General features: G+C 45.4%; 1 protein-coding gene across 2 annotated transcripts in view; it reads left to right on the top strand.

Annotated features, from left to right (window-relative positions):
* The window catches only part of LOC138284822 (uncharacterized), a 36,904-nt gene that overhangs the window by 7,830 nt on the left and 4,785 nt on the right, over nucleotides 1-24,289 (top strand). For both annotated transcript variants that reach the window (XM_069224008.1, XM_069224007.1), the window contains exon 3: nucleotides 1,397-2,137. In XM_069224008.1, the coding sequence (XP_069080109.1) occupies nucleotides 1,397-2,137 (741 nt within the window). The remainder of the gene's footprint in view (nucleotides 1-1,396; nucleotides 2,138-24,289) is intronic.

The raw sequence follows: 24,289 nt of genomic DNA on the forward strand, positions 1-24,289 counted from the left end.
CAGAGTTTTCAAACTATCTCTATGACAGTCTGGTGCAAGGTTAATGGTGCACTCTTAGAAGTGACGTTTGGTCTCATCCTTACCCAACAATAAATGCTGCTTTAAAGGAGCAATTAAATGGCCCCTGCTATTTGTGCCACAGCTGGCTAGCCTAGGGCATTTCCACTCCCCCCACAAGCCCTGTAAACTTGCACACTTGCACACTTACAAATAAGAATGTTTCATGGCCAACCAATCTCTGGAACTGATCTGAATTGTGTGGGAGATTTACTTGCAGACTTACCTCGAGTTGACGTATTATTAACATACCTGGGGCCACCGCCGCTATTGTATCTTCTGATTTATCTGGTGGGAACACATTCATTTTACCCTCACAATTAGTAATAGAGGTCATATTCATGTAATTCTAAAGCCAGTATGGAACTAATGCTTTCATTTATCTAGCAGGCTCACCTTAAGCTGGCACTTTCATTTTATCATCACGGAGACCAGGAGCTAACACCTTTGCATTATCTTTAGTGTGAGATAGGTCTGACCCATTCATGTTATCTTCAAGGCCTCGTGCAGGTGTGCCTTCACGTTATTCTTAGAGCAGTCCCGACCTAACAGCTTTCTGTTAACCTGCTGACCACCTGGAGCATACACCAGTTACAGTTTGGAAGGAGGGGTAACATCTTATTAACTTTATGGACACCAGGAGCTGACAGCGTTTTTGTTATCCTCAGGGCCACCAGGAGGTAACAGCATAGTGCCATCCTCAAGGTCACCAAGAGCTAACAGCACAGTGCTATTCTCAAGGTCACCAAGAGCTAACAGCATGGTGTTATCCTCAAGACCACCAGAAGCTAACAGCATGGCGGTATCCTCAAGGCCAACAGAAGCTAATAGCAGAGTGTTATCTTCAAGGCCACCAGGAGGTGACAGCACAGTGTTATCCTTAAGGCCAACAGGAGCTGACAGCACAGTGTTATCCTTAAGGCCGACAGAATCTAAGATCTTCATGTTATCTTTAGGGCGTCTGAGAGCTACCCCTTACCCTCATCCTTGGTGTCACCTAGAACCCACCTGTTTTTGTTATGATTTCTACCTCCATGTTATAGTCACAGCCCTCAGGAGAAAACACCTCCATGTTATTTTTAGGCCTCCTGGTGCTAACATTAAGATGTGATCTCCACTTGATGTAATCTTCAGGGAGCTAATGCCTTCCTGGGATCCTCAGAGCCATCTGCTCATGGGGCCAAAAATATCCTTTTTATTGCTACTGTTAATAAGAAGCTGCTTGCCAAATCATCAAAATCTATTCTTGCCTCTCTCGGCTTTGTTTTTGGTTGAAATACACACAACTTATGTGGGAACAGTTCACATGCTAATCCTTTTTTAATTCTCTGTCCCCCAGATGCGAAGGATGCCTCATTTTGTGACAAAAGATTTTCCAATGTTGTCCTTAATAAAGGATATGTGACCTGTTCCTGTAAAACTGGATTCCTTGGAAATGGCTTCACCTGTATACCCCTTGCTGCCTGCCCTACCACCGGCTGCTGTCCTAGTGGGACCATGTGGGATACAGCCCAGAACAACTGTATCGACATAAATGAATGCACATCAGCAGATTTATTTATGAACAAGTGTGTTCCCAGTTGGGGCTGTACAAACTTCAATGGTGGCTATAGGTGTAGGCCGAACTACCCAGATGTACAATGCCCCGTGGGCCCATGTCCTCCAGGCATGGACTGCCTGAATGTTGAAGGAAGTGCCAGGTGTGCTGACCCATGCTTCTACTACTCATTGCTAGATGGCACCACACGTCTCTCCAACACAAGCTCAGCTGGTATTTTCGAGTCTGACCGGAATATCTATGGTTGGCATCGGTACACAGGATCTTCTGGAGTGTGGATGCAGGTGGGAAATGTGATTGGTGGCCTAAAATGTGGATCGGCCAAGCCCTTCAGTCTGGCAGCATCTCATCCTGCCTTGGGTGAAGGAATCAAGTCTGTGCCTCTACAGATGAACTTATTGGATGGATCGTCACTGGCGATTGGCTCTCTGCTCGTGAAGGCGTGTCCAGAGGATACTGTTTCCAATGGATTTTATATCTACCAATATACCGGCCAGGCAAACACCGAGGTGTTCTGTACAGGTAAGTGCCCGTATAGAGAGAGATGAACATTCAGAGTTGATGTCTAAGTTGCGTAACTTCGTAATAGAAGACTGAAACCAAATCTATACTGACATATATAAAACAAGATTCCACCAAGGAAAAGCAGAGCACTCAGCAGGTTAGGAACTTGATTTATTGGCCCAAACTGACCCGGTTCGGTGGCATCGCCTTTCTCAATGTTTGTATAGTTCAATAATGTCAGTTACAGACCTTTACATGTAGCTTGGCTCTCAACTATTGGATGAGACATCAAAAGAAGGACTGTTAGATCTATATGAATAGTTAACAATATCTGCCACCATCATTGCGTGTAGCCTTCAATGTTAATTGCACTGCCCATGATATTAGAATCACTTCATTAGGTGTCTCTTCACATTGGTTTAGGGCAATTATTTATCAGGAAACAGTTGGGAGCACCCTGCCTCACACTCCAGCATGCAGTCAGCCCCATTGCATCATGGTAAACGTAGTACAAGTTCACTCTCACTTCATTAAGTAGTCTGTAATTTTTCACCTTAGAAGGTGCAGCTAGTGCTGTATATCTGTGGACACGTGTTTCTGGGTCTAGCCATTCATCAGAAGAGAGCAGCAGGTTTATCTCAGGGGTTGCTGGAAATGCTGCCAAAAGTCCTCTTAGGTTTCAGTATCACTCACTGGCATGCAGAGCTCATCAGCTGTTGTAGCACCTGCATGCCAGTGAGTAGTACTGAAACCTGAGAGGACTTTTGACAGCATATCCAGCAACCCGAGAGATAGGCCTGCTGCTCTCTGACACCATCAAAGAGCAAACTTACAAACTTGAGTGCTATCATGAAATCATGAGAAAGACGTTGTAAAGGAAACTTAGCAAGGTCATTTTAAGAAAGAAAAATGCAGCAATAATATGAGGATAATTATACATTTAGAGTGTGCTTTGATTTACTATATAAAAGAAAAAGACACTGCAGAAGTGAAACTAATTAATAGCACTCAAGTTTGTAAAAAGACGATAATGACTCTGTGACTTTAAAGCCATGGTATAAATGATTGGTCAGCTTTATCATGTGATTATTTTCAAACCGGAGAAACCATATACCTATAATTAAGGCTGCTAGTGACGGCCGAAATGCGTCAGGAAAGGAAAGCAAGAATAGTTGATTTTGGAAATAAAGTGCCCCACATTACAGTTCACCGGAGTACGGCGTTTCTCTACTGTGGAGAAGTTTGATGAAATTTATATATATATATATATATATATATATAAAATGAAAAAACTAAATGTTACACAGACGTTATAGTTAGGTTGATGTTTTACTCATACAAAACCATAACAATTCAGCAGTTATAGTTACATTTATAGTCATACTTATGTTAAGAAACTATAACTTGTTGTCCAAAGTTACTTTCCAGCACAAATGATAGTTTCTTCAGATAAGTATAACTATAAGTATAATGATAACTGCTGAAATTCTATGGTTTTGTATGGGTAAAACATTAACCTAACTATAATGTCACTGAAACTTTGGGATTTTTCAGTGAATTTCTATTTTTTCTTTATGTGCACATTGGTATTTCTATCAGGTTGTGGCTAGCCAATCAGGGCCTTGCTTTTCTCCTGGATTCGAGGAGGACTGGAGGAGGACTCGAGGATCTGCTGAACAAAAAATTGGGCATTTTTTTGGGGGACCCATTCTTGTGTCCTGGGAGTCAGCATGCCTGTATCCTGACCCCTTATATTTTTTTATACTGTTTTTCCCCACCCCTCCAGCCAACGCGAGAAGCAAAATGGCAGCCACAACTTTTCTGTCAGGTTGCAACCAGACAATCAGGGCCTTGCTTTTCCTCCAGATTCGAGGAGGGTTTGAGGAACATCTGCGACTCATACAAATTTCCTTTTCTTTTAACAACTCTGCAACTACTGAATTAAGTTACACCAAATAACAAAAAGTGTGATCTCTGGACCAAAAGCTACCTTTCTGAAATGTTTGTGTAATTCCATCCAGTGGCTTGGGCTGTAGCTGTGTTCAAAATGCCAATGGGAATTAAAATGGGAAACACACTTTTTCTCAGCCTCTGCTTGACGGGGCACCCTGAAATTTTCTATGTACAACAAGACCCCTGAACACCAAATTTCATGAAGTTTCATTAAACGGCGCCAAAGATATAGCAAGTGAAAAAACAGTATTTCATTGTAAACTAGGTCCTAACTTTAACCCCTTCGCTGCCAGGCCTTTTCCCCCTCCTTTGCCGAGCTTTTTTTGACTATTTGGGGCAATTCGCACTTAGGCCCTCATAACTTTTTGTTCACATAAGCTACCCACACCAAATTTGCGTTCTTTTTTTCCAACATCCTAGGGATTCTAGAGGTACCCAGACTTTGTGGGTTCCCCAGAAGGAGGCCAAGAAATTAGCCAAAATACAGTGAAAATTTTGTTTTTTCAAAAACAATTGAAAAAGGGGCTGCAGAAGAAGGCTTGTGTTTTTTTCCCCCGAAAATGGCATCAACAAAGGGTTTGTGGTGCTAGAATCATCAGCTTCCCAGCTTTCAGGAACAGGCAGACTTGAATCAGACAACCCAATTTTTCAACACAATTTTGGCATTTTACTGGGACATACCCCATTTTTACGATTTTTTGTGCTTTCAGCCTCCTTCCAGTCAGTGACTGAAATGGGCATGAAACCAATGCTGGATCCCAGAAACCGAAACATTTCTGAAAAGTAGACAAAATTCTGAATTCAGCAAGGGGTAATTTGTATAGATCCTACAAGGGTTTCCTACAGAAAATAACAACTGAAAAAAAATATATTGAAATTGAGGTGAAAAAAACTGCAATTTTTCTCCACGTTTTACTCTGTAACTTTTTCCTGCAATGTCAGATTTTTTAAAGCAATATACGTTACGTCTGCTGGACTCTTCTGGTTGCGGGGATATATAGGGCTTGTAGGTTCATCAAGAACTCTAGGTACCCAGAGCCAATAAATGAGCTGCACCCTGCAGTGGGTTTTCATTCTATCCCGGGTGTACAGCAATTCATTTGCTGAAATTTAAAGAGTGAAAAATAGCTATCAAAAAAACCTTTGTATTTCATTTTTTGACAGAAAACAGAGGTGTTTTTTGCAAAGTGCCTACCTGTAGATTTTGGCCTCTAGATCAGCCGACACCTAGGGAAACCTACAAAATTTTCTTCCACCCAGCGTTCCCTCAAGTCTCCCAATAAAAATGATACCTCACTTGTGTGGGTAGGCCTAGCGCCCGCGACAGGAAATGCGCCAAAACACAACGTGGACACATCCCATTTTTTGACAGAAAACAGAGGTTTTTTTTGCAAAGTGCCTACCTGTAGATTTTGGCCTCTAGATCAGCCGCCACCTAGGGAAACCTACCAAACCTGTGCATTTTTGAAAACTAGAGACCTAGGGGAATCCAAGATGGGGTGACTTGTGGGTGTCTGACGTGGTTCTATTACCCAGAATCCCTTGCAAAAATCAAAATTTGGCTCAAAAAACTAATTTTCCTCACATTTCGGTGACATAAAGTTCTGGAATCTGAGAGAAGCCACAAATTTTCTTCCACCCTGCGTTCCCCCAAGTCTCCCGATAAAAATGCTACCTCAATTTTGTGGGTAGGCCTAGAGCCCGCGACAGGAAATGCCCCAAAACACAACGTGGACACATACCATTTTTTGACAGAAAACAGAAGTGTTTTTTGCAAGGTGCCTACTTGTAGATTTTGGCCTCTAGCTCAGCGGCCACCTAGGGAAACCTACCAAACCTGTGCATTTTTGAAAACTAGAGACCTAGGGGAATCCAAGATGGGGTGACTTGTGGGGGTCTGACGAGGTTCTATTACCCAGAATCCTTTGCAAACATCAAAATTTGGCTCAAAAAACTCATTTTCCTCATATTTCGGTGACAGAAAGTTCTGGAATCTGAGAGGAGCCACAAATTTCCTTCCACCCAGCATTCCCCCAAGTCTCCTGATAAAAATGATACCTCACTTGTGTGGGTAGGCCTAGCGCCCGCGACAGGATATGCCCCAAAACACAACGTGGACACATCCCATTTTTTGACAGAAAACAGAGGTGTTTTTTGCAAAGTGCCTACCTGTAGATTTTGGCCTCTAGCTCAGCCGGCACCTAGGGAAACCTACAAAACCTGTGCATTTTTGAAAACTAGAGATCTAGGGGAATCGAAGATGGGGTGACTTGTGGGGCTCTGACCAGGTTCTGTTGCCCAGAATCCTTTGCAAACCTCAACATTTGGCTTAAAAAACAAATTTTCCTCACAATTTCGGTGACATAAAGTTCTGGAATCTGAGAGAAGCCACAAATTTTCTTCCACCCTGCGTTCCCCCAAGTCTCCCGATAAAAATGCTACCTCAATTTTGTGGGTAGGCCTAGAGCCCGCGACAGGAAATGCCCCAAAACACAACGTGGACACATACCATTTTTTGACAGAAAACAGAAGTGTTTTTTGCAAGGTGCCTACTTGTAGATTTTGGCCTCTAGCTCAGCGGCCACCTAGGGAAACCTATCAAACCTGTGCATTTTTGAAAACTAGAGACCTAGGGTAATCCAAGATGGGGTGACGTGTGGGGGTCTGACGAGGTTCTATTACCCAGAATCCTTAACAAACATCAAAATTTGGCTCAAAAAACTAATTTTCCTCATATTTCGGTAACAGAAAGTTCTGGAATCTGAGAGGAGCCACAAATTTCCTTCCACCCAGCATTCCCCCAAGTCTCCTGATAAAAATGATACCTCACTTGTGTGGGTAGGCCTAGCGCCCGCGACAGGAAATGCCCCAAAACACAACGTGGACACATGCCATTTTTTGACAGAAAACAGAGGTGTTTTTTGCAAAGTGCCTACCTGTAGATTTTGGCATCTAGCTCAGCCGGCACCTAGGGAAACCTACCAAACATGTGCATTTTTGAAAACTAGAGACCTAGGGGAATCCAAGATGGGGTGACTTGTGGGGCTCTGTTCAGGTTCTGTTGCCCAGAATCCTTTGCAAACCTCAACATTTGGCTTAAAAAACAAATTTTCCTCACATTTCGGTGACATAAAGTTCTGGAATCTGAGAGAAGCCACAAATTTTCTTCCACCCTGCGTTCCCCCAAGTCTCCCGATAAAAATGCTACCTCAATTTTGTGGGTAGGCCTAGAGCCCGCGACAGGAAATGCCCCAAAACACAACGTGGACACATACCATTTTTTGACAGAAAACAGAAGTGTTTTTTGCAAGGTGCCTACTTGTAGATTTTGGCCTCTAGCTCAGCGGCCACCTAGGGAAACCTACCAAACCTGTGCATTTTTGAAAACTAGAGACCTAGGGTAATCCAAGATGGGGTGACGTGTGGGGGTCTGACGAGGTTCTATTACCCAGAATCCTTAGCAAACTTCAAAATTTGGCTCAAAAAACTAATTTTCCTCATATTTCGGTAACAGAAAGTTCTGGAATCTGAGAGGAGCCACAAATTTCCTTCCACCCAGCATTCCCCCAAGTCTCCTGATAAAAATGATACCTCACTTGTGTGGGTAGGCCTAGCGCCCGCGACAGGAAATGCCCCAAAACACAACATGGACACATGCCATTTTTTGACAGAAAACAGAGGTGTTTTTTGCAAAGTGCCTACCTGTAGATTTTGGCATCTAGCTCAGCCGGCACCTAGGGAAACCTACCAAACATGTGCATTTTTGAAAACTAGAGACCTAGGGGAATCCAAGATGGGGTGACTTGTGGGGCTCTGTTCAGGTTCTGTTACCCAGAATCCTTTGCAAACCGGCTTAAAAAACACATTTTCCTCAAATTTCGGTGACAGAAAGTTCTGGAATCTGAGAGGAGCCACAAATTTTCTTCCACCCAGCGTTCCCTCAAGTCTCCCAATAAAAATGATACCTCACTTGTGTGGGTAGGCCTAGCGCCCGCGACAGGAAATGCGCCAAAACACAACGTGGACACATCCCATTTTTTGACAGAAAACAGAGGTTTTTTTGCAAAGTGCCTACCTGTAGATTTTGGCCTCTAGATCAGCCGCCACCTAGGGAAACCTACCAAACCTGTGCATTTTTGAAAACTAGAGACCTAGGGGAATCCAAGATGGGGTGACTTGTGGGTGTCTGACGTGGTTCTATTACCCAGAATCCCTTGCAAACCTCAACATTTGGCTTAAAAAACAAATTTTCCTCACATTTCGGTGACATAAAGTTCTGGAATCTGAGAGAAGCCACACATTTTCTTCCACCCTGCGTTCCCCCAAGTCTCCCGATAAAAATGCTACCTCAATTTTGTGGGTAGGCCTAGAGCCCGCGACAGGAAATGCCCCAAAACACAACGTGGACACATACCATTTTTTGACAGAAAACAGAAGTGTTTTTTGCAAGGTGCCTACTTGTAGATTTTGGCCTCTAGCTCAGCGGCCACCTAGGGAAACCTACCAAACCTGTGCATTTTTGAAAACTAGAGACCTAGGGTAATCCAAGATGGGGTGACGTGTGGGGGTCTGACGAGGTTCTATTACCCAGAATCCTTAGCAAACATCAAAATTTGGCTCAAAAAACTAATTTTCCTCATATTTCGGTAACAGAAAGTTCTGGAATCTGAGAGGAGCCACAAATTTCCTTCCACCCAGCATTCCCCCAAGTCTCCTGATAAAAATGATACCTCACTTGTGTGGGTAGGCCTAGCGCCCGCGACAGGAAATGCCCCAAAACACAACGTGGACACATGCCATTTTTTGACAGAAAACAGAGGTGTTTTTTGCAAAGTGCCTACCTGTAGATTTTGGCATCTAGCTTTGCCGGCACCTAGGGAAACCTACCAAACATGTGCATTTTTGAAAACTAGAGACCTAGGGGAATCCAAGATGGGGTGACTTGTGGGGCTCTGTTCAGGTTCTGTTGCCCAGAATCCTTTGCAAACCTCAACATTTGGCTTAAAAAACAAATTTTCCTCACATTTCGGTGACATAAAGTTCTGGAATCTGAGAGAAGCCACAAATTTTCTTCCACCCTGCGTTCCCCCAAGTCTCCCGATAAAAATGCTACCTCAATTTTGTGGGTAGGCCTAGAGCCCGCGACAGGAAATGCCCCAAAACACAACGTGGACACATACCATTTTTTGACAGAAAACAGAAGTGTTTTTTGCAAGGTGCCTACTTGTAGATTTTGGCCTCTAGCTCAGCGGCCACCTAGGGAAACCTACCAAACCTGTGCATTTTTGAAAACTAGAGACCTAGGGTAATCCAAGATGGGGTGACGTGTGGGGGTCTGACGAGGTTCTATTACCCAGAATCCTTAGCAAACATCAAAATTTGGCTCAAAAAACTAATTTTCCTCATATTTCGGTAACAGAAAGTTCTGGAATCTGAGAGGAGCCACAAATTTCCTTCCACCCAGCATTCCCCCAAGTCTCCTGATAAAAATGATACCTCACTTGTGTGGGTAGGCCTAGCGCCCGCGACAGGAAATGCCCCAAAACACAACATGGACACATGCCATTTTTTGACAGAAAACAGAGGTGTTTTTTGCAAAGTGCCTACCTGTAGATTTTGGCATCTAGCTCAGCCGGCACCTAGGGAAACCTACCAAACATGTGCATTTTTGAAAACTAGAGACCTAGGGGAATCCAAGATGGGGTGACTTGTGGGGCTCTGTTCAGGTTCTGTTACCCAGAATCCTTTGCAAACCGGCTTAAAAAACACATTTTCCTCAAATTTCGGTGACAGAAAGTTCTGGAATCTGAGAGGAGCCACAAATTTTCTTCCACCCAGCGTTCCCTCAAGTCTCCCAATAAAAATGATACCTCACTTGTGTGGGTAGGCCTAGCGCCCGCGACAGGAAATGCGCCAAAACACAACGTGGACACATCCCATTTTTTGACAGAAAACAGAGTTTTTTTTGCAAAGTGCCTACCTGTAGATTTTGGCCTCTAGATCAGCCGCCACCTAGGGAAACCTACCAAACCTGTGCATTTTTGAAAACTAGAGACCTAGGGGAATCCAAGATGGGGTGACTTGTGGGGCTCTGTTCAGGTTCTGTTACCCAGAATCCTTTGCAAACCGGCTTAAAAAACACCTTTTCCTCAAATTTCGGTGACAGAAAGTTCTGGAATCTGAGAGGAGCCACAAATTTTCTTCCACCCAGCGTTCCCTCAAGTCTCCCAATAAAAATGATACCTCACTTGTGTGGGTAGGCCTAGCGCCCGCGACAGGAAATGCGCCAAAACACAACGTGGACACATCCCATTTTTTGACAGAAAACAGAGGTTTTTTTGCAAAGTGCCTACCTGTAGATTTTGGCCTCTAGATCAGCCGCCACCTAGGGAAACCTACCAAACCTGTGCATTTTTGAAAACTAGAGACCTAGGGGAATCCAAGAAGGGGTGACTTGTGGGGCTCTGACCAGGTTCTGTTGCCCAGAATCCTTTGCAAACCTCAACATTTGGCTTAAAAAACAAATGTTCCTCACATTTCAGTGACATAAAGTTCTGGAATCTGAGAGGAGCCACAACTTTTCTTCCACCCTGCATTCCCCCAAGTGGGCCAGGTGCCTGCAACAGAATAAGGCCAAAAACTTGTAGAGATAGAGGGGATAGCACAGCAAGTTGATAAGGACATATTCTTCTTTTATACATCTTTAGGCTGACTCTGCTTTGGGGACGGACACAAGTGAGGTGTCATTTTACTTGGGAGACTGAGGGGAACGCTGGGGAGTAGTAATTTTGTGCTGGAGCGGTGATCGTACAAACGAAAGTCAGGAAAATATGCTTTTTTAAGCAAATTTTGAGGTTTGGAGAGGAGTCTGGGTAAGAAATTTTTGGGGGATCCACGCAAGCCACACCTCCCTAGACTCCTTGGGGTGTCTAGTTTTAAAAAATGTCTGGGTTTGGTAGGTTTCCCTAGATGAAGGCCGCACCCAGGACCAAAAACATGAGTGCCCCCTCCCCCCAAACACAGGTAGTTTTGTAATATATCATTTTGATGTGTCCACATACGTCGGTGATGTGCCAAACACTAAAATTGTGAAAAGAAACACACTTAGGTTATGTGAAAAAGACCCTTATGCATGCTTCATCATCGGGGTCCCACCCGAGGCACCTATCGTGTCACAGGTGTGCCTGATTACAGCGGTGCAGGTTTTGTCATTTTTATCACACATACTGGTTGGATTTGGCACGAGGGTGAGTGATGGTTCAGTGGATCAAATTTTATTAACAAGAGATTTCACAAAAATGAAATGCACTATTAATAAATGAAAAGCCAAAAAACTGAACCAATACTCACAGCACGTGAACTGTAAAGCCACGGCAAGGCACCAACAGCTTTACAGTCCATTCACACACCTTTCTTACATGACATGCACAAAACCATTCACGCCGCCAGCCACGGGCCCAGCACATTACAACACCCGCATCGACAGAGAGAGCCACTCAAAGGCCCATCACTTACATGCGCCCACATGCCTGATACAACAATCACACCAGCTGATGGGAGTGTGTGGACTGGTGTTTGGCTGGCAGTGTGTTGCAGTAGCCAACAACAAGTCAATATGTACACTATGTATACCCTCAGCCAAGCCCCACTCCACACACAGTAGCATCACTTGTTTTTTTTTAGTTAAACAAAGAAACCCCTAACTAATTAGAAATAATTACAAAACTACAAACACAAAAGCTCTAACTAAGTACATGGCAAATGCTAACCATGAAACTGAACACATGAAAATACAAAACAGACATGAGTTTACACTCATGGTTGTTCCCAGTAATTCTTCTGGGTGTGTTAATTCTTAAAACAACCACCCACACACAGCCCAGGCTTTGAAGGACAATCTGGGCAGTACATTTGAGTCTCCCTCCGGCTACCTCTTCGAAAACACACTCTACATTTCTTAGCTGGAAAGTCTTTTTTGGGTGTGGGAGGAATGTGCTCAGAAAAGTGGCGATCTTTCAATCTAGCCACATCCTCCACCACTGCTTCTCTAGGAACTCTGGCCTGTTCCACCACAATAAGGCTCTCTATCACTGACTCCTGAAATTTCACAAATGTCATCTTTGACTCTGGAGACCTATCCTTAAACACAATAAAAGCATTAAAAGTTGCTAAGTGGAAGAGGTGAATTGCTAACTTCTTATACCAAACGTAAGACTTACGAATAGCAGTATAAGGTTCCAACCTTTGATCAACTCTATCTACACCTCACATGTGCTTATTATAATCTAAAATGCACACAGGTTTGCACACTTCAGCAACCTGGCCCCAAACAGTCACAGGGGAAGTACTCTCATCATGGATGGTACTTAGCATGTAGACATCCCTTCTGTCTGAAAACTTCAAAGCTAGCAGCTCATCATTCCGCAAGACACTGCAATGTTCCCTCTGAAGTTTTTTACAGACAAGCTCCCTTGGATAGCCTTTCCGGTTAAAACGAATTGTGCCACAAGCAACAGTGTCCACTCTAAACAATTCCTTGAACAACTGCACTTCAGTGTAAAAGTTATCTACATACAAATGGTGACCTTTGTTGAACAGTCGTCTACCAAGTTCCCATACAATTTTCTCAGTAACTCCAAAAGTAGGAGGACAACTAGGGGGGTCAATACTGGAATCCCTACCAGTGTAGACACGGAAATTATACACATATCCTGTACATCTTTTAGACAGCATATACAATTTAATTCCACATCGTGCCCTCTTGCTAGGAATGTACTGCCTAAAAACCAAACGACCCTTGAAGAGAACCAAAGACTCGTCCACAGCTATTTCTTTGCCTGGAACATAGACCTCTGAAAACCGATCTACAAAATGATCAAGGACAGGCCTAATCTTAAAAAGACAGTCAGAATCAGGGTGATCTTGTGGCAAGGCTAATGCATTGTCAATAAAATGCAGCATCCTAAGAAGAAGCAAATACTGATTATGACTCATTGTTGCAGGAAATATGGCTGTTGCCATCAAGGGACTAGTAGACTAATAAGAAGCCAGTGACGGCTTTCTTATCAACCCCATCAAAAGAGTCAAACCTAAAAAGCTTTTCATCTCCTCCAAATTTGTGGGAATCCACTGGGCAGCTCTAGAGTGCGGCCTAAGTCTAGCAGCGTTGTCCCTCAAATACTGCTCCGCATACAAATTAGTCTGCTCAACAATCTCTTCCAAAAACACATCATCCACAAATAACTCAAAGAAATTGACAGGCAAAAGGTTCTCAGTATTGACTATACACCCCGGGAGACCAGTAAAGGCAGGCAACTCTGGCTGCTCCATGTTTGGGGCAACCCAGAGTTCAGGTCTTCTAACAGGAAACCTTTCAGCCCCAGGTTGCTGCACTAATGGCACATCAGTGTCCTCCTCTGAAACAGGCCCTTCATCTGTACTGAGTGTGGCTTCCTCATTAGAAGATTCCTCTCCGACAGAAACTTCACTGCCAGAATCCCTCACTTCCTCCTCTGCCTCAGATGCAGAGTCCGTCTCATAATCATGATCAGACAATGACTCAAAAAGCATACCAACCACCTGCTGAGCGGTCATCCTGCGGCTAGCCATGATCTTTCCTACGAAAATTAACTGGACAAATGCACCACAAACAACCAGCACTCTGTAAGATAAGTGTAGCTTTATTAGTAAGAGTTATAAACTCAAAAACTATACCGCTCACTTGCCTGAAAAAGCTTGAATCACCAGCAACTACTCTGCACAGACACAGCAATCACCAATGATATCCCACAAAAAAAACAGAAAGAAAAGCAAAATAGAAATAAGACAACAAAAATTTAATTGTGCACAAATCTAAGGACAATTTCACACAAAGCTGCATTTAGTACAACACCTATAAACATGTCATTCATGGATGGCAACAATACTCCTTTGGAGTAAATTGTTTTTACTTACCTAAAACATGCAACCATGCAAACCGCAGGTCAACCACCGCCAAAACCGCAAGGAGCCATAGCAAAGAAAGCAAAAGCTTTGAATTAGAACAAAAAGGAGGAAAAGAATTATCACAAATGCAAATACTTCGTCAGTTGACAAACATCCCACCATCAAGCATTTAGAAATTGGTGCCTAAGTGGATTCTGCCATAGGGGCAGATGGGCCTACTAAAAAATAGGCCTATCTGCCCCAAGGAGGGCAGAAAATACCTTTGGTAGTGTGTCCCCAGAGGGAGCGACCCTTGCCCAATGGCCCACCCTCAAACAAAAACCAAACCACACACACACACTATCCCTGGTGCCTACGTGGCTTCTGCCCCCCTTGGGGGCAGATGGGCCTAAAGAAATAGGCCCATCTGCCCCCCAGGGGGGCAGAAATGGCCAACAGTTCAAGGCCCCCTACATAAATAAACATATTTAAAAAAATCCCTGGCGTTCTAGTGGTTTCTGCCCCCCTTGGGGGCAGATGAGCCTAAAAATAATAGGCCAATCTGTCCCCAAGGGGGGCAGAAATGGCCTTGGTACACGTGCCCCCAAAGCGGGGTGACCCTTGCCCAAGGTGTTGCCCCCCCTCCACTAACACACACACACACACACACTATCCCTGGTGTCTAAGTGGCTTCTGCCCATCAGCCTAAAAATAATAGGCCGATCTGCCCCCAAGGGGGGCAGAAATGGGCACAATAAGCATGCCACAAAAAGGGAGAGACCCTTGCCCAAGGGGCCGCTCCCCAACGCTAAAAATGTAAAACATTAAAAAAAAAAAAAAATCCCTGGCGTCTAGTGGCTTCTGTCCCCCCCTTGGGGGCAGATCAGCCTAAAAATATTAAGGTCTTCCCCTTCCATCCCCGCCTTGGGGGGGTGGGGGTCACCCCGCGAAGGGAGTGCTAGCGCTCCCTCCGGGCTCCGTGCCGAGGACGTAATGGTTACGTCCTCGGCACAGGAGCACTGTGCCGCGGGACATAACCATTACGTCCACGGCACAGAAAGGGTTAATTACCTACTGACCACTGCCAGTAGGAGATATATATATATAAATATATATATATATATATATATATATATATATATATATATATATCCAAGAAAGAAGTGACTCAAACAGATGATCTCACTAAAGAACAAAAATATATTTCTACTACAACGTTTCAGGTTCCGCCTTCCTCAGGTAGTACAAGATGGTTTGCTCAGTGGCTGCACAGCTGACACTGGTGGGTTTTCAAAAATGGGCTTTTTGAGGTGAGCAAATCTAGAGTGTCGCTGGTGTTGCAGGGTGCTTCTTACTAGAGCAGCTCTCCACCTAAAATTGGGAACTTCCCAGAGCTCTCCTTTGTTTTTTGCATAATTTATGCGTCGCTCTATCCCTGAAAGGGTTTTGGTTTGACTTATACTGGGTGCTCCCTTGTGTCTGGACAAAGCTATACTCCTCTGAAGAGCTCTAATGAGATTGAAACACGTGTCAGGGGTTGCTTTACTCATTCTAGGTTGGCTTGAATGGTATTTGACCAGTCCAAAGCTGTAATACTGTGCCTGTAGTGGTAAATGGCTTTTGTCATTTTATAGCTCGGCAAGGATGACACTATGTCAATCCTATGCTTAAAGATTTTGCTGTACAAATGGCAAAAGACTTTGTCACTATCTAGCTCGGCGAGGATAGCACTGTGCTGATCCTATGCTTAAAGACTTTGCTAGATAAGCAAACATTTGAGGTGAGCAAATCTAGAGTGTCGCTGGTGTTGCAGGGTGCTTCTTACTAGAGCAGCTCTCCACCTAAAATTGGGAACTTCCCAGAGTTCTCCTTTGTTTTTTGCATAATTTATGCGTCGCTCTATCCCTGAAAGGGTTTTGGTTTGACTTATACTGGGTGCTCCCTTGTGTCTGGACAAAGCTATACTCCTCTGAAGAGCTCTAATGAGAGCGAAACACGTGTCAGGGGTTGCTTTACTCATTCCAGGTTGGCTTGGATGGTATTTGACCAGTCCAAAGCTGTAATGCTGTGCCTGGAGTGGTAAATGGCTTTTGTCATTTTACAGCTCGGCAAGGATGACACTATGTCAATCCTATGCTTAAAGATTTTGCTGTACAAATGGCAAAAGACTTTGTCACTATCTAGCTCGGCGAGGATAGCACTGTGCTGATCCTATGCTTAAAGACTTTGCTAGATAAGCAGACATTTGAGGTGAGCAAATCTTGGGCCATATTTATACTTTTTGACGCAAAACTGCGCTATCGCAGTTTTGCGACAAAAAAATTAGCGCCGGCTAACGCCATTCTGAAGCGCCATGCGGGCGCCGTATTTATTGAATGGCGTTAGCCGGTGCTAGCAGACCGGCGCTGCCTGGTGTGCGTGGAAAAAAACCACGTACACCAGGCAGCGCCGGCGTTGGGGAAAATGGCGTTAGGGTGTCTTAAAATGGGGCAAGTCAGGTTGAGGCACAAAAATCGCCTCCACCCGATTTGCGCCATTTTTAACGACGCCCAGATGCCATTTACATGACTCCTGTCTTAGTAAAGACAGGAGTCATGCCCCCTTGCCCAATGGCCATGCCCAGGGGACTTATGTCCCCTGGGCATGGTCATTGGGCATTGTGGCATGTAGGGGGGCACAAATCAGGCCCCCCTCTGCCCAAAAGCATGGCGCTTCAGAATGGCGTTAGACGGTGCTAATTTTTTTCACGCTAAACTGCGTTAGCGCAGTTTAGCGTCAAAAAGTATAAATATGGCCCTTTGTATATTGCCTCTAAGTTAAGCCTGACTGGTTTTTCTGCCAAGACACCCAGGCCCATATTTATACTTTTTGACGCTAAACTGCGCTAACGCAGTTTAGCAGTTTAGCTGCCTGGTGTGCGTGGAAAAAAACCACGTAGACCAGGCAGCGCCAGCGTAGGGGGAAAATGGCGTTAGGGCGTCTTAAAATGGGGCAAGTCAGGTTGAGGCAAAAAAATCGTCTTAACCCGATTTGCGCCATTTTTTTACGACGCCCATCCCCCATGAACATGACTCCTGTCTTAGTAAAGATAGGAGTCATGCCCCCTTGCCCATGGTTATTGGGCATAGTGGCATGTAGGGGGGCACAAATAAGGCCCCCCTATGCCACCAAAAAAAAGTTTAAAAAAAATATATATATACTTACCTGAACTTACCTGAATGTCCCTGGGATGGGTCCCTCCATCCTTGGGTGTCCTCCTGGGGTGGGCAAGGGTGGCAGGGGGGGTCCCTGGGGGCATGGGAGGGCACCTGTGGGCTCATTTTGAGCCCACAGGCCCCTTAACGCCTACCCTGACCCAGGCGTTAAAAAGTGGCGCAAATGCGGGTTTTTTTGACCCGACCACTCCCGGGCGTGATTTTTGCCTGGGAGTATAAATACGACGCATTTGCGTCGCCGTCATTTTTTTAGACGGGAACGCCTTCCTTGCATCTCATTAACGCAAGGAAGGCGTTCACGCAAAAAAATGACGCTATTTGCCCATACTTTGGCGCTAGACGCGTCTAACGCCAAAGTATAAATATGGCATTCGTTTTGCGCCGAATTTGCGTCGAAAAAAACGATGCTAATTCGGCGCAAACGGAGTATAAATACGGGCCCCAGGGTTAAGCACAGATTAATTTAGTAACTTTGGTGGTTCACCCTGCAAGGGATTGTGGCTGTTGCTTGACCAAGGCGCACACCCTAGTCAACCAACAACCAAATTTCTCACATTGTTGGCAGTGGTGGGATCATGACTTGTGTTTGAGCAGTGCAATACAGTGATTTGCGTTAAACACAAATCCAAGATAAGTAATTTGACATTAGAGTGATCCCTTTAATTTTTCAATAGTTCTCCATTGGTTATTTTCTCCCTTTTTTAAATTTAAGGGCCCTACCTTCCTTTTTGTGCCATGGAGATGAACTTTAATACTGTGACACCTTCAGCAGGGCTGAGTTGCTGAAACTCTGCAAGCAGAGGGAGTTGAAAGCATGCAAGGGGGCTGGGCTACCAAATCAGATCTCCAGGTAGCTCCCCGGGATTTTGAAGAGGTGCAGAGGTGGCAGTCCACTTCAGGAGAGGATGAAGTGGATGCCAACGAGAATGAGGAGGGAGCACAGAAAGAGAACGAGGAGAGAGAGGGAGGACTCATGTCAGCTCAACATCCTGTGAGTCTGGGCAACTCATTTAGGGGCATATTTATACTCTGTTTGCGCCGAATTTGCGTCGTTTATTTCGACGCAAATTCGACGCAAAACTAACGCCATATTTATACTTTGGCGTTAGACGCGTCTAGCGCCAAAGTGCACGGAGTTAGCGTCATTGTTTAGCGTGAACACCTCCCTTGCGTTAATGAGATGCAAGAGAGGCGTTTCCGTCTAAAAAAATGACTTCGACGCATATGCGTCGTATTTATACTCCCGGGCAAAAATCACGCCCGGGAGTGGGCGGGGCAAAAAACCCCGCATTTGCGCCTCTTTTTAACGCCTGGGTCAGGGCAGGCGTTAAGGGACATGTGGGCTCAAAATGAGCCCAGAGGTGCCCTCCCCTGCCCCCAGGGACCCCCCCTGCCACCCTTGCCCACCCCAGGAGGACACCCAAGGCAAAAATCACGCCCGGGAGTGGACGGGGCAAAAAAAAAACGCATTTACGCCACTTTTTAACGCCTGGGTCAGGGCAGGCGTTAAGGGACCTGTGGGCTCAAAATGAGCCTACAGCTGCCCTCCCCTGCCCCCAGGGACACCCCCTGCCACCCTTGCCCACCCCAGGATGACACCCAAGGATGGAGGGACCCACCCCATGGTCATTAAGGTAAGTTCAGGTAAGTATATATTTTTTTATTTTTTTATTTTTTTTGTGGCATAGGGGGGCCTTATTTGTGCCCCCCTACATGCCACTATGCCCAATAACCATGGGCAAGGGGGCATGACTCCTATCTTTACTAAGACAGGAGTCATGTTCATGGGGGATGGGCGTCGTAAAAAAATGGCGCAAATCGGGTTAAGACGATTTTTTTGCCTCAACCTGACTTGCCCCATTTTAAGACGCCCATACGCCATTTTCCCCCTACGCCGGCGCTGCCTGGTGTACGTGTTTTTTTTCGCGCACACCAGGCAGCGCCGGTCTGCTAGCGCCGGTTAACGCCATTCAATAAATACGGCGCTAATGTTTTTCACGCTAAACTGCGTTAGCGCAGTTTAGCGTCAAAAAGTATAAATATGGCCCTTAATCTCTCCGTGCCTACAATTCAGCGCCTTGAGACCCTCACAGGTAATCTGCAGCACCTTACAAATCCTGGATTTATTTTATTTATTTTACACTTGAGGTAGAGGATCAGACCAAGTTTGCTTCCACGAAGACCAATCTTAAAATTTGGGATGACACCTGAGAAATACTGTCAGAGGTTCAGGGGCAGCCACAAACTCCCAAACCAGTCCTGGGTGGTGTTCTTAGACTATTGCAGCAAGGCGCTGAGGGGCTGCAAAGTGGATGATTTTGTTGGACTGTACAACTCAATTCTGAGGGAGCACATGCTCAATACCTGTTTTACAGAGCTGGGCCAACACCTGGTAGATAGCGAACTTGCTGACCCCAGGAAGCTTGCTGAGAAGCCAGACCTCTGGGTCAGCACCAGAGTGTCCAAAAAGGTACCTGGGAGTGACCCCAAAAAGGTTGGTTCAGTTTTCCACAGCAGAGTAAAGGGGGTTCAAGGGAGACACAGAAGTCTCAGGCTAAGTGGAAGGAAAGGGTTCCCATGCCCCTTCTGAGAAGAAGAAGGGACGTTCTGGAGGGTGGTGGCCCAGGGTGCCCCATTTCCAACTCCGATGCTTTGATTATTCTCAGCTAGGACACAAGCATGGTGACTCTGTCGGTCTAAAGAAACCAGCCACAGGTGGAACTTGTACAAGGGTGGCCAATATGACCTGAGGGATAGATAGTCCCCAAGAACAAGAGGTAGGTCATGCCTTAATCTCCCTTAGTTAGGGATGAACTCACAGAGTAGCCTGGTGATCCCTGAGGGTGGGAGCCGTCACTAGTACCAGGTCAAGGTAAATGGGGTCACTGTTCTGAGGGACACTGGGGTCAGCCATATCATGGTAGTGGAAAACATGGTTTCCCCAGACCAGTATACCAGTCAGATGTTTGGGGTAACTCAGGCCTAGGGGCAGGTCTTTATCCACCCTATGACCCTAGTACCCTGGTATGTGGTGGGGAGATGATCCAGAGAAGGGTCATTATTAGTCCCCAAATGCCCATGGACTGTATCCTGGGTAATGACTTGCCACCAGTGATAGAAGAGCTAGGAGAAGTGGCTGCCCAGAGCACCCTGACAGCTCAGACATCTGGGCGTACTACTTCCAAACAGAGGGTACAGAAACCCAGATGGAGGGGCAGGGAGAAGAAGGAATCACCCCTAACTCCTGTTCAGCCTCAGGGTACAGATCCTGGGCTGAGTGAACCATCTCAGGCTACTACCTTTTGATTGGTGGGAGGGAGAGTGGAAACCAGGTGCTTAACACCTGTAACTGTTACCCCACACTTTGAGAAACCACTGAGGACAAAGACCCATGGATGGCCTGGGGTGTGGCTGTTGACACTGACAGCGGTCAGTAATCTCTGTTGGTTGCTGTCCTTACAGGCAGTCTTTCCTTGGGCTGGAGACAGAAGTCTGATTCAAGTGGTGGAATGGGCCACATCACTTATTAGGCAATGGTCCTGACTGTCTACTGGACTGCATCTGTGAGCAAGCTAAGGTTAGGTGCTGTTCCGAGAAGATCTACAGGGGGAAAGAAGGATTTTCCATGGTAATGTCAGTGAGTCAGGAGAGTGTAGACCTTGGGGTCCAACTGAATTCTGGCGTGTGTAGAGGTGGTAAGTGCCTTTGCAGTAGAGGGCCATTATCCATGTTCTTTCACCTCAGCTGGAACGTCTATCAATGCATTGATTAGTCTCCCCTGGCTTTATGCTTTAGTGGGATCGTGTTGCACCTGGCTCTCCATGCAGGGTCACCCCCAAACATTTTGCTTTTTTCACTCCACTTTTTGCTGAATTCGGTCTTGTTGGCCTTATGACTCTGTGCACTTTATCACTGTTAACCAGTGCTAAAGTACTTGTGCTCACTCCCCTAAACAAGGTTTGACTGGTTAACACCTAACTGACACATTTAGCGCCAAATTAGCGTCGTTTTTTTCGACGCAAATTCGGCGCAAAACTAACGCCATATTTATACTTTGGCGTTAGACGCGTCTAGCGCCAAAGTATGGGCAAATAGCGTCATTTTTTGCGTGAACGCCTTCCTTGCGTTAATGAGATGCAAGGAAGGCGTTCCCGTCTAAAAAAATGACGGCGACGCAAATGCGTCGTATTTATACTCCCGGGCAAAAATCACGCCCGGGAGTGGTCGGGTCAAAAAACCCCGCATTTGCGCCACTTTTTAACGCCTGGGTCAGGGTAGGCGTTAAGGGGCCTGTGGGCTCAAAATGAGCCCACAGGTGCCCTCCCCTGCCCCCAGGGACCCCCCCTGCCACCCTTGCCCACCCCAGGAGGACACCCAAGGATGGAGGGACCCATCCCAGGGACATTCAGGTAAGTTCAGGTAAGTATAGATTTTTATTTTTTTTATTTTTTGGGTGGCATAGGGGGGCCTTATTTGTGCCCCCCTACATGCCACTATGCCCAATGACCATGCCCAGGGGACATAAGTCCCCTGGGCATGGCCATTGGGCAAGGGGGCATGACTCCTGTCTTTACTAAGACAGGAGTCATGTAAATGGCGTCTGGGCGTCGTTTAAAATGGCGCAAATCGGGTTAAGACGATTTTTTAGCGTCAACCTGACTTGCGCCATTTTTAAGACGCCCTAACGCCATTTTTCCCTACGCCGGCGCTGCCTGGTGTACGTGTTTTTTTTCCACGCACACCAGGCAGCGCCGGTCTGCTTGCGCCGGCTAACGCCATTCAATAAATACGGCGCCCGCATGGTGCTTCAGAATGGCGTTAGCCGGCGCAAAATTTTTTGACGCTAAACTGCGTTAGCGCAGTTTAGCGTCAAAAAGTATAAATACGGGCCTTAATTTACTTATAAGTCCTTTGTAAAGTGATATTCTATATACTCAGGGCCTGTAAATTAAATGCTACCAGTTGGCTTGCAGGCACTTATTGTGCCACCAACTTAAGTAGCCTTTAAAACATGTCCTAGGCCTGATGATACTCTGTCAGGAAGAAGGACTGCTGTGCTGCTGAAAGGACTGCTACTCTGCTGTACTGCTGACCTCCTGCTGCCCTGCTGAATTGCTACCTTTCTGCTCTGTTGCCTCCTTGCCTGGGAGGGAGAACTGGATGCGCAACTTAATCTTGAACGCATGGCTACCAGAGTGACTCCAAGGGCTAGGCTGCTGGCCTCCTGATCTGAGCCTCAGGGACATAAGAAGCTCCCAAACATCATACACCAACACCTGGACCCAGCTGAAGTGGGTTTCTGATCCCTAAGTTGTGTCCCTCAGTTCCTGGACCCTTGAAATAGATCAGAGAGCTGTAGTCAAGCTTTTGGGCTCTTCGTCCATTTTGCACAGAGACCTCACCTCTCGTGCTGTGATTCAACATGAAGCTCCGTCAGCCTGACCCTTCTCACTACAGCATCAACAGCTCATGAGCGATGCAGTTCCAGCAACACCCGTCCAGAGTGCCTGCTCTTCTATTTGTGCTACTCTGGCAGCCTCCCGAGGCACTCTCCCTGCTCCTTATTGCCCCTCCATAGGACTCTTGGCACAGATCTGAGAAGGTAAATCTTCAACTAGTCTAACCTGATGACTGTAGCTGTCCTGTGCTCCATCGCAGTCAGCCACAACTTGTGACTTTGACCTAGTCCAGTGCGAGCAGATAAGTACAGTTGACAATTTGTGCTTTTTGGCATTATTTTCACTATCATTTCTACAAATGTATAACTCTGGTTTTACTAATTGGATTTTAGTTTTTCGGGTGTAAAATGCCTTATTAAAATTTACTCTGTTTTTCAAAATAAATTGGTTTAAGATTTTTCATGAATTGTGTTTTCACTTTATTATAGTTTGTGTGCTGCATAAATGCTTTACTCATTACTTCTAAGTGAAGCCTGACTTCTTTTTGTGCCAAGCTATCCAGACTTAAGCACATGTTAATTTAGTAACTTTTTGTGGGTCACCCTGCAAATGATTGTGGCTGTGTTGACCCAGGCTTACACTCCAGGCAACCAAGAACCCAATTTCTCACAATATTTGATTAGCTGCTTAGATGGGCATGCCTAATGTCTGCGTAGGTCTAAAGGAATTTTAATTTTGCTGAACCTGGGCAAGATGTACTAGGAATAGATTCACAAAAAGTGGTTGCAAAATGTGCACTGAATTTTTGTGAATCCATACCAGTTTTGCAAACCAAACTATAGGCCGATTGACAATTTCAATAGTCAATAGTCATGAGGTAGGTCACGAATTGCAGCTCACTCAGATTGGGTGCCATCACAGGAATGCTAGCCTGCTGGTGCCAGCAGACTACCATGTCTGTGATCACATTGAAATAAATAACTTTTCTTTGGATTGTAGCTCGTGTTCCTTAAAAGAAGAGGTAATGTATTAAAAAAAATACTTTTTGTAAATACTTTAAGAGTTGGCAGGGGTCCCAAACAATTTTTGTATTTACATTCACAAAGGCGGAGTCCCAGAAGAGCTCTTCTCCTTTTGCAAATGGGTTGCCACCTCCTTTGAGGAGTCAGTACCCTAGCAATAGTTTGCAACCAAAATTGCAGTCACAGTCTATTGATAGATACTATCATGAATCAGATCCTGAAAGGACGACCTAAACAAACCCTTTCCAAAAAGAGACTCGTAATGCATTTCTGAAACCATTTTGTGATTTAGTAACCAGTTACATAAACACTACGAGGCATATTTACAGTATTTTGGTGCAGGGCAGCACCACAAGACTTCTTGCAGTGCTGTCCTTTGTCAAAAGAAAGGGGCAGGGATGCGTTCACTGCGCTGATACACAATTGGCTGCCATGCGCCAACGCAGGCCCTCCTTGCGCCATGGTGCAAGGGTGTCTTCACTGTAGAAATTATTGTTTTTGTGCAGGAAGGGACACCTTTCTGCTCATAAACTATCAATGGAGGCTTTTTCTCCTTCTGTGTGTGCTGCAGAATGCAACACACATAGTAAGAGGAAAGACAAGGAGAAATAGTGTTATTTCTCTTTGTTACGCCTCCCCTTGTGAGGCATCAGTTTT

Source organism: Pleurodeles waltl, chromosome 3_1 (genome assembly GCF_031143425.1).
Source record: "Pleurodeles waltl isolate 20211129_DDA chromosome 3_1, aPleWal1.hap1.20221129, whole genome shotgun sequence".
Lineage (NCBI taxonomy): Eukaryota > Metazoa > Chordata > Amphibia > Caudata > Salamandridae > Pleurodeles > Pleurodeles waltl.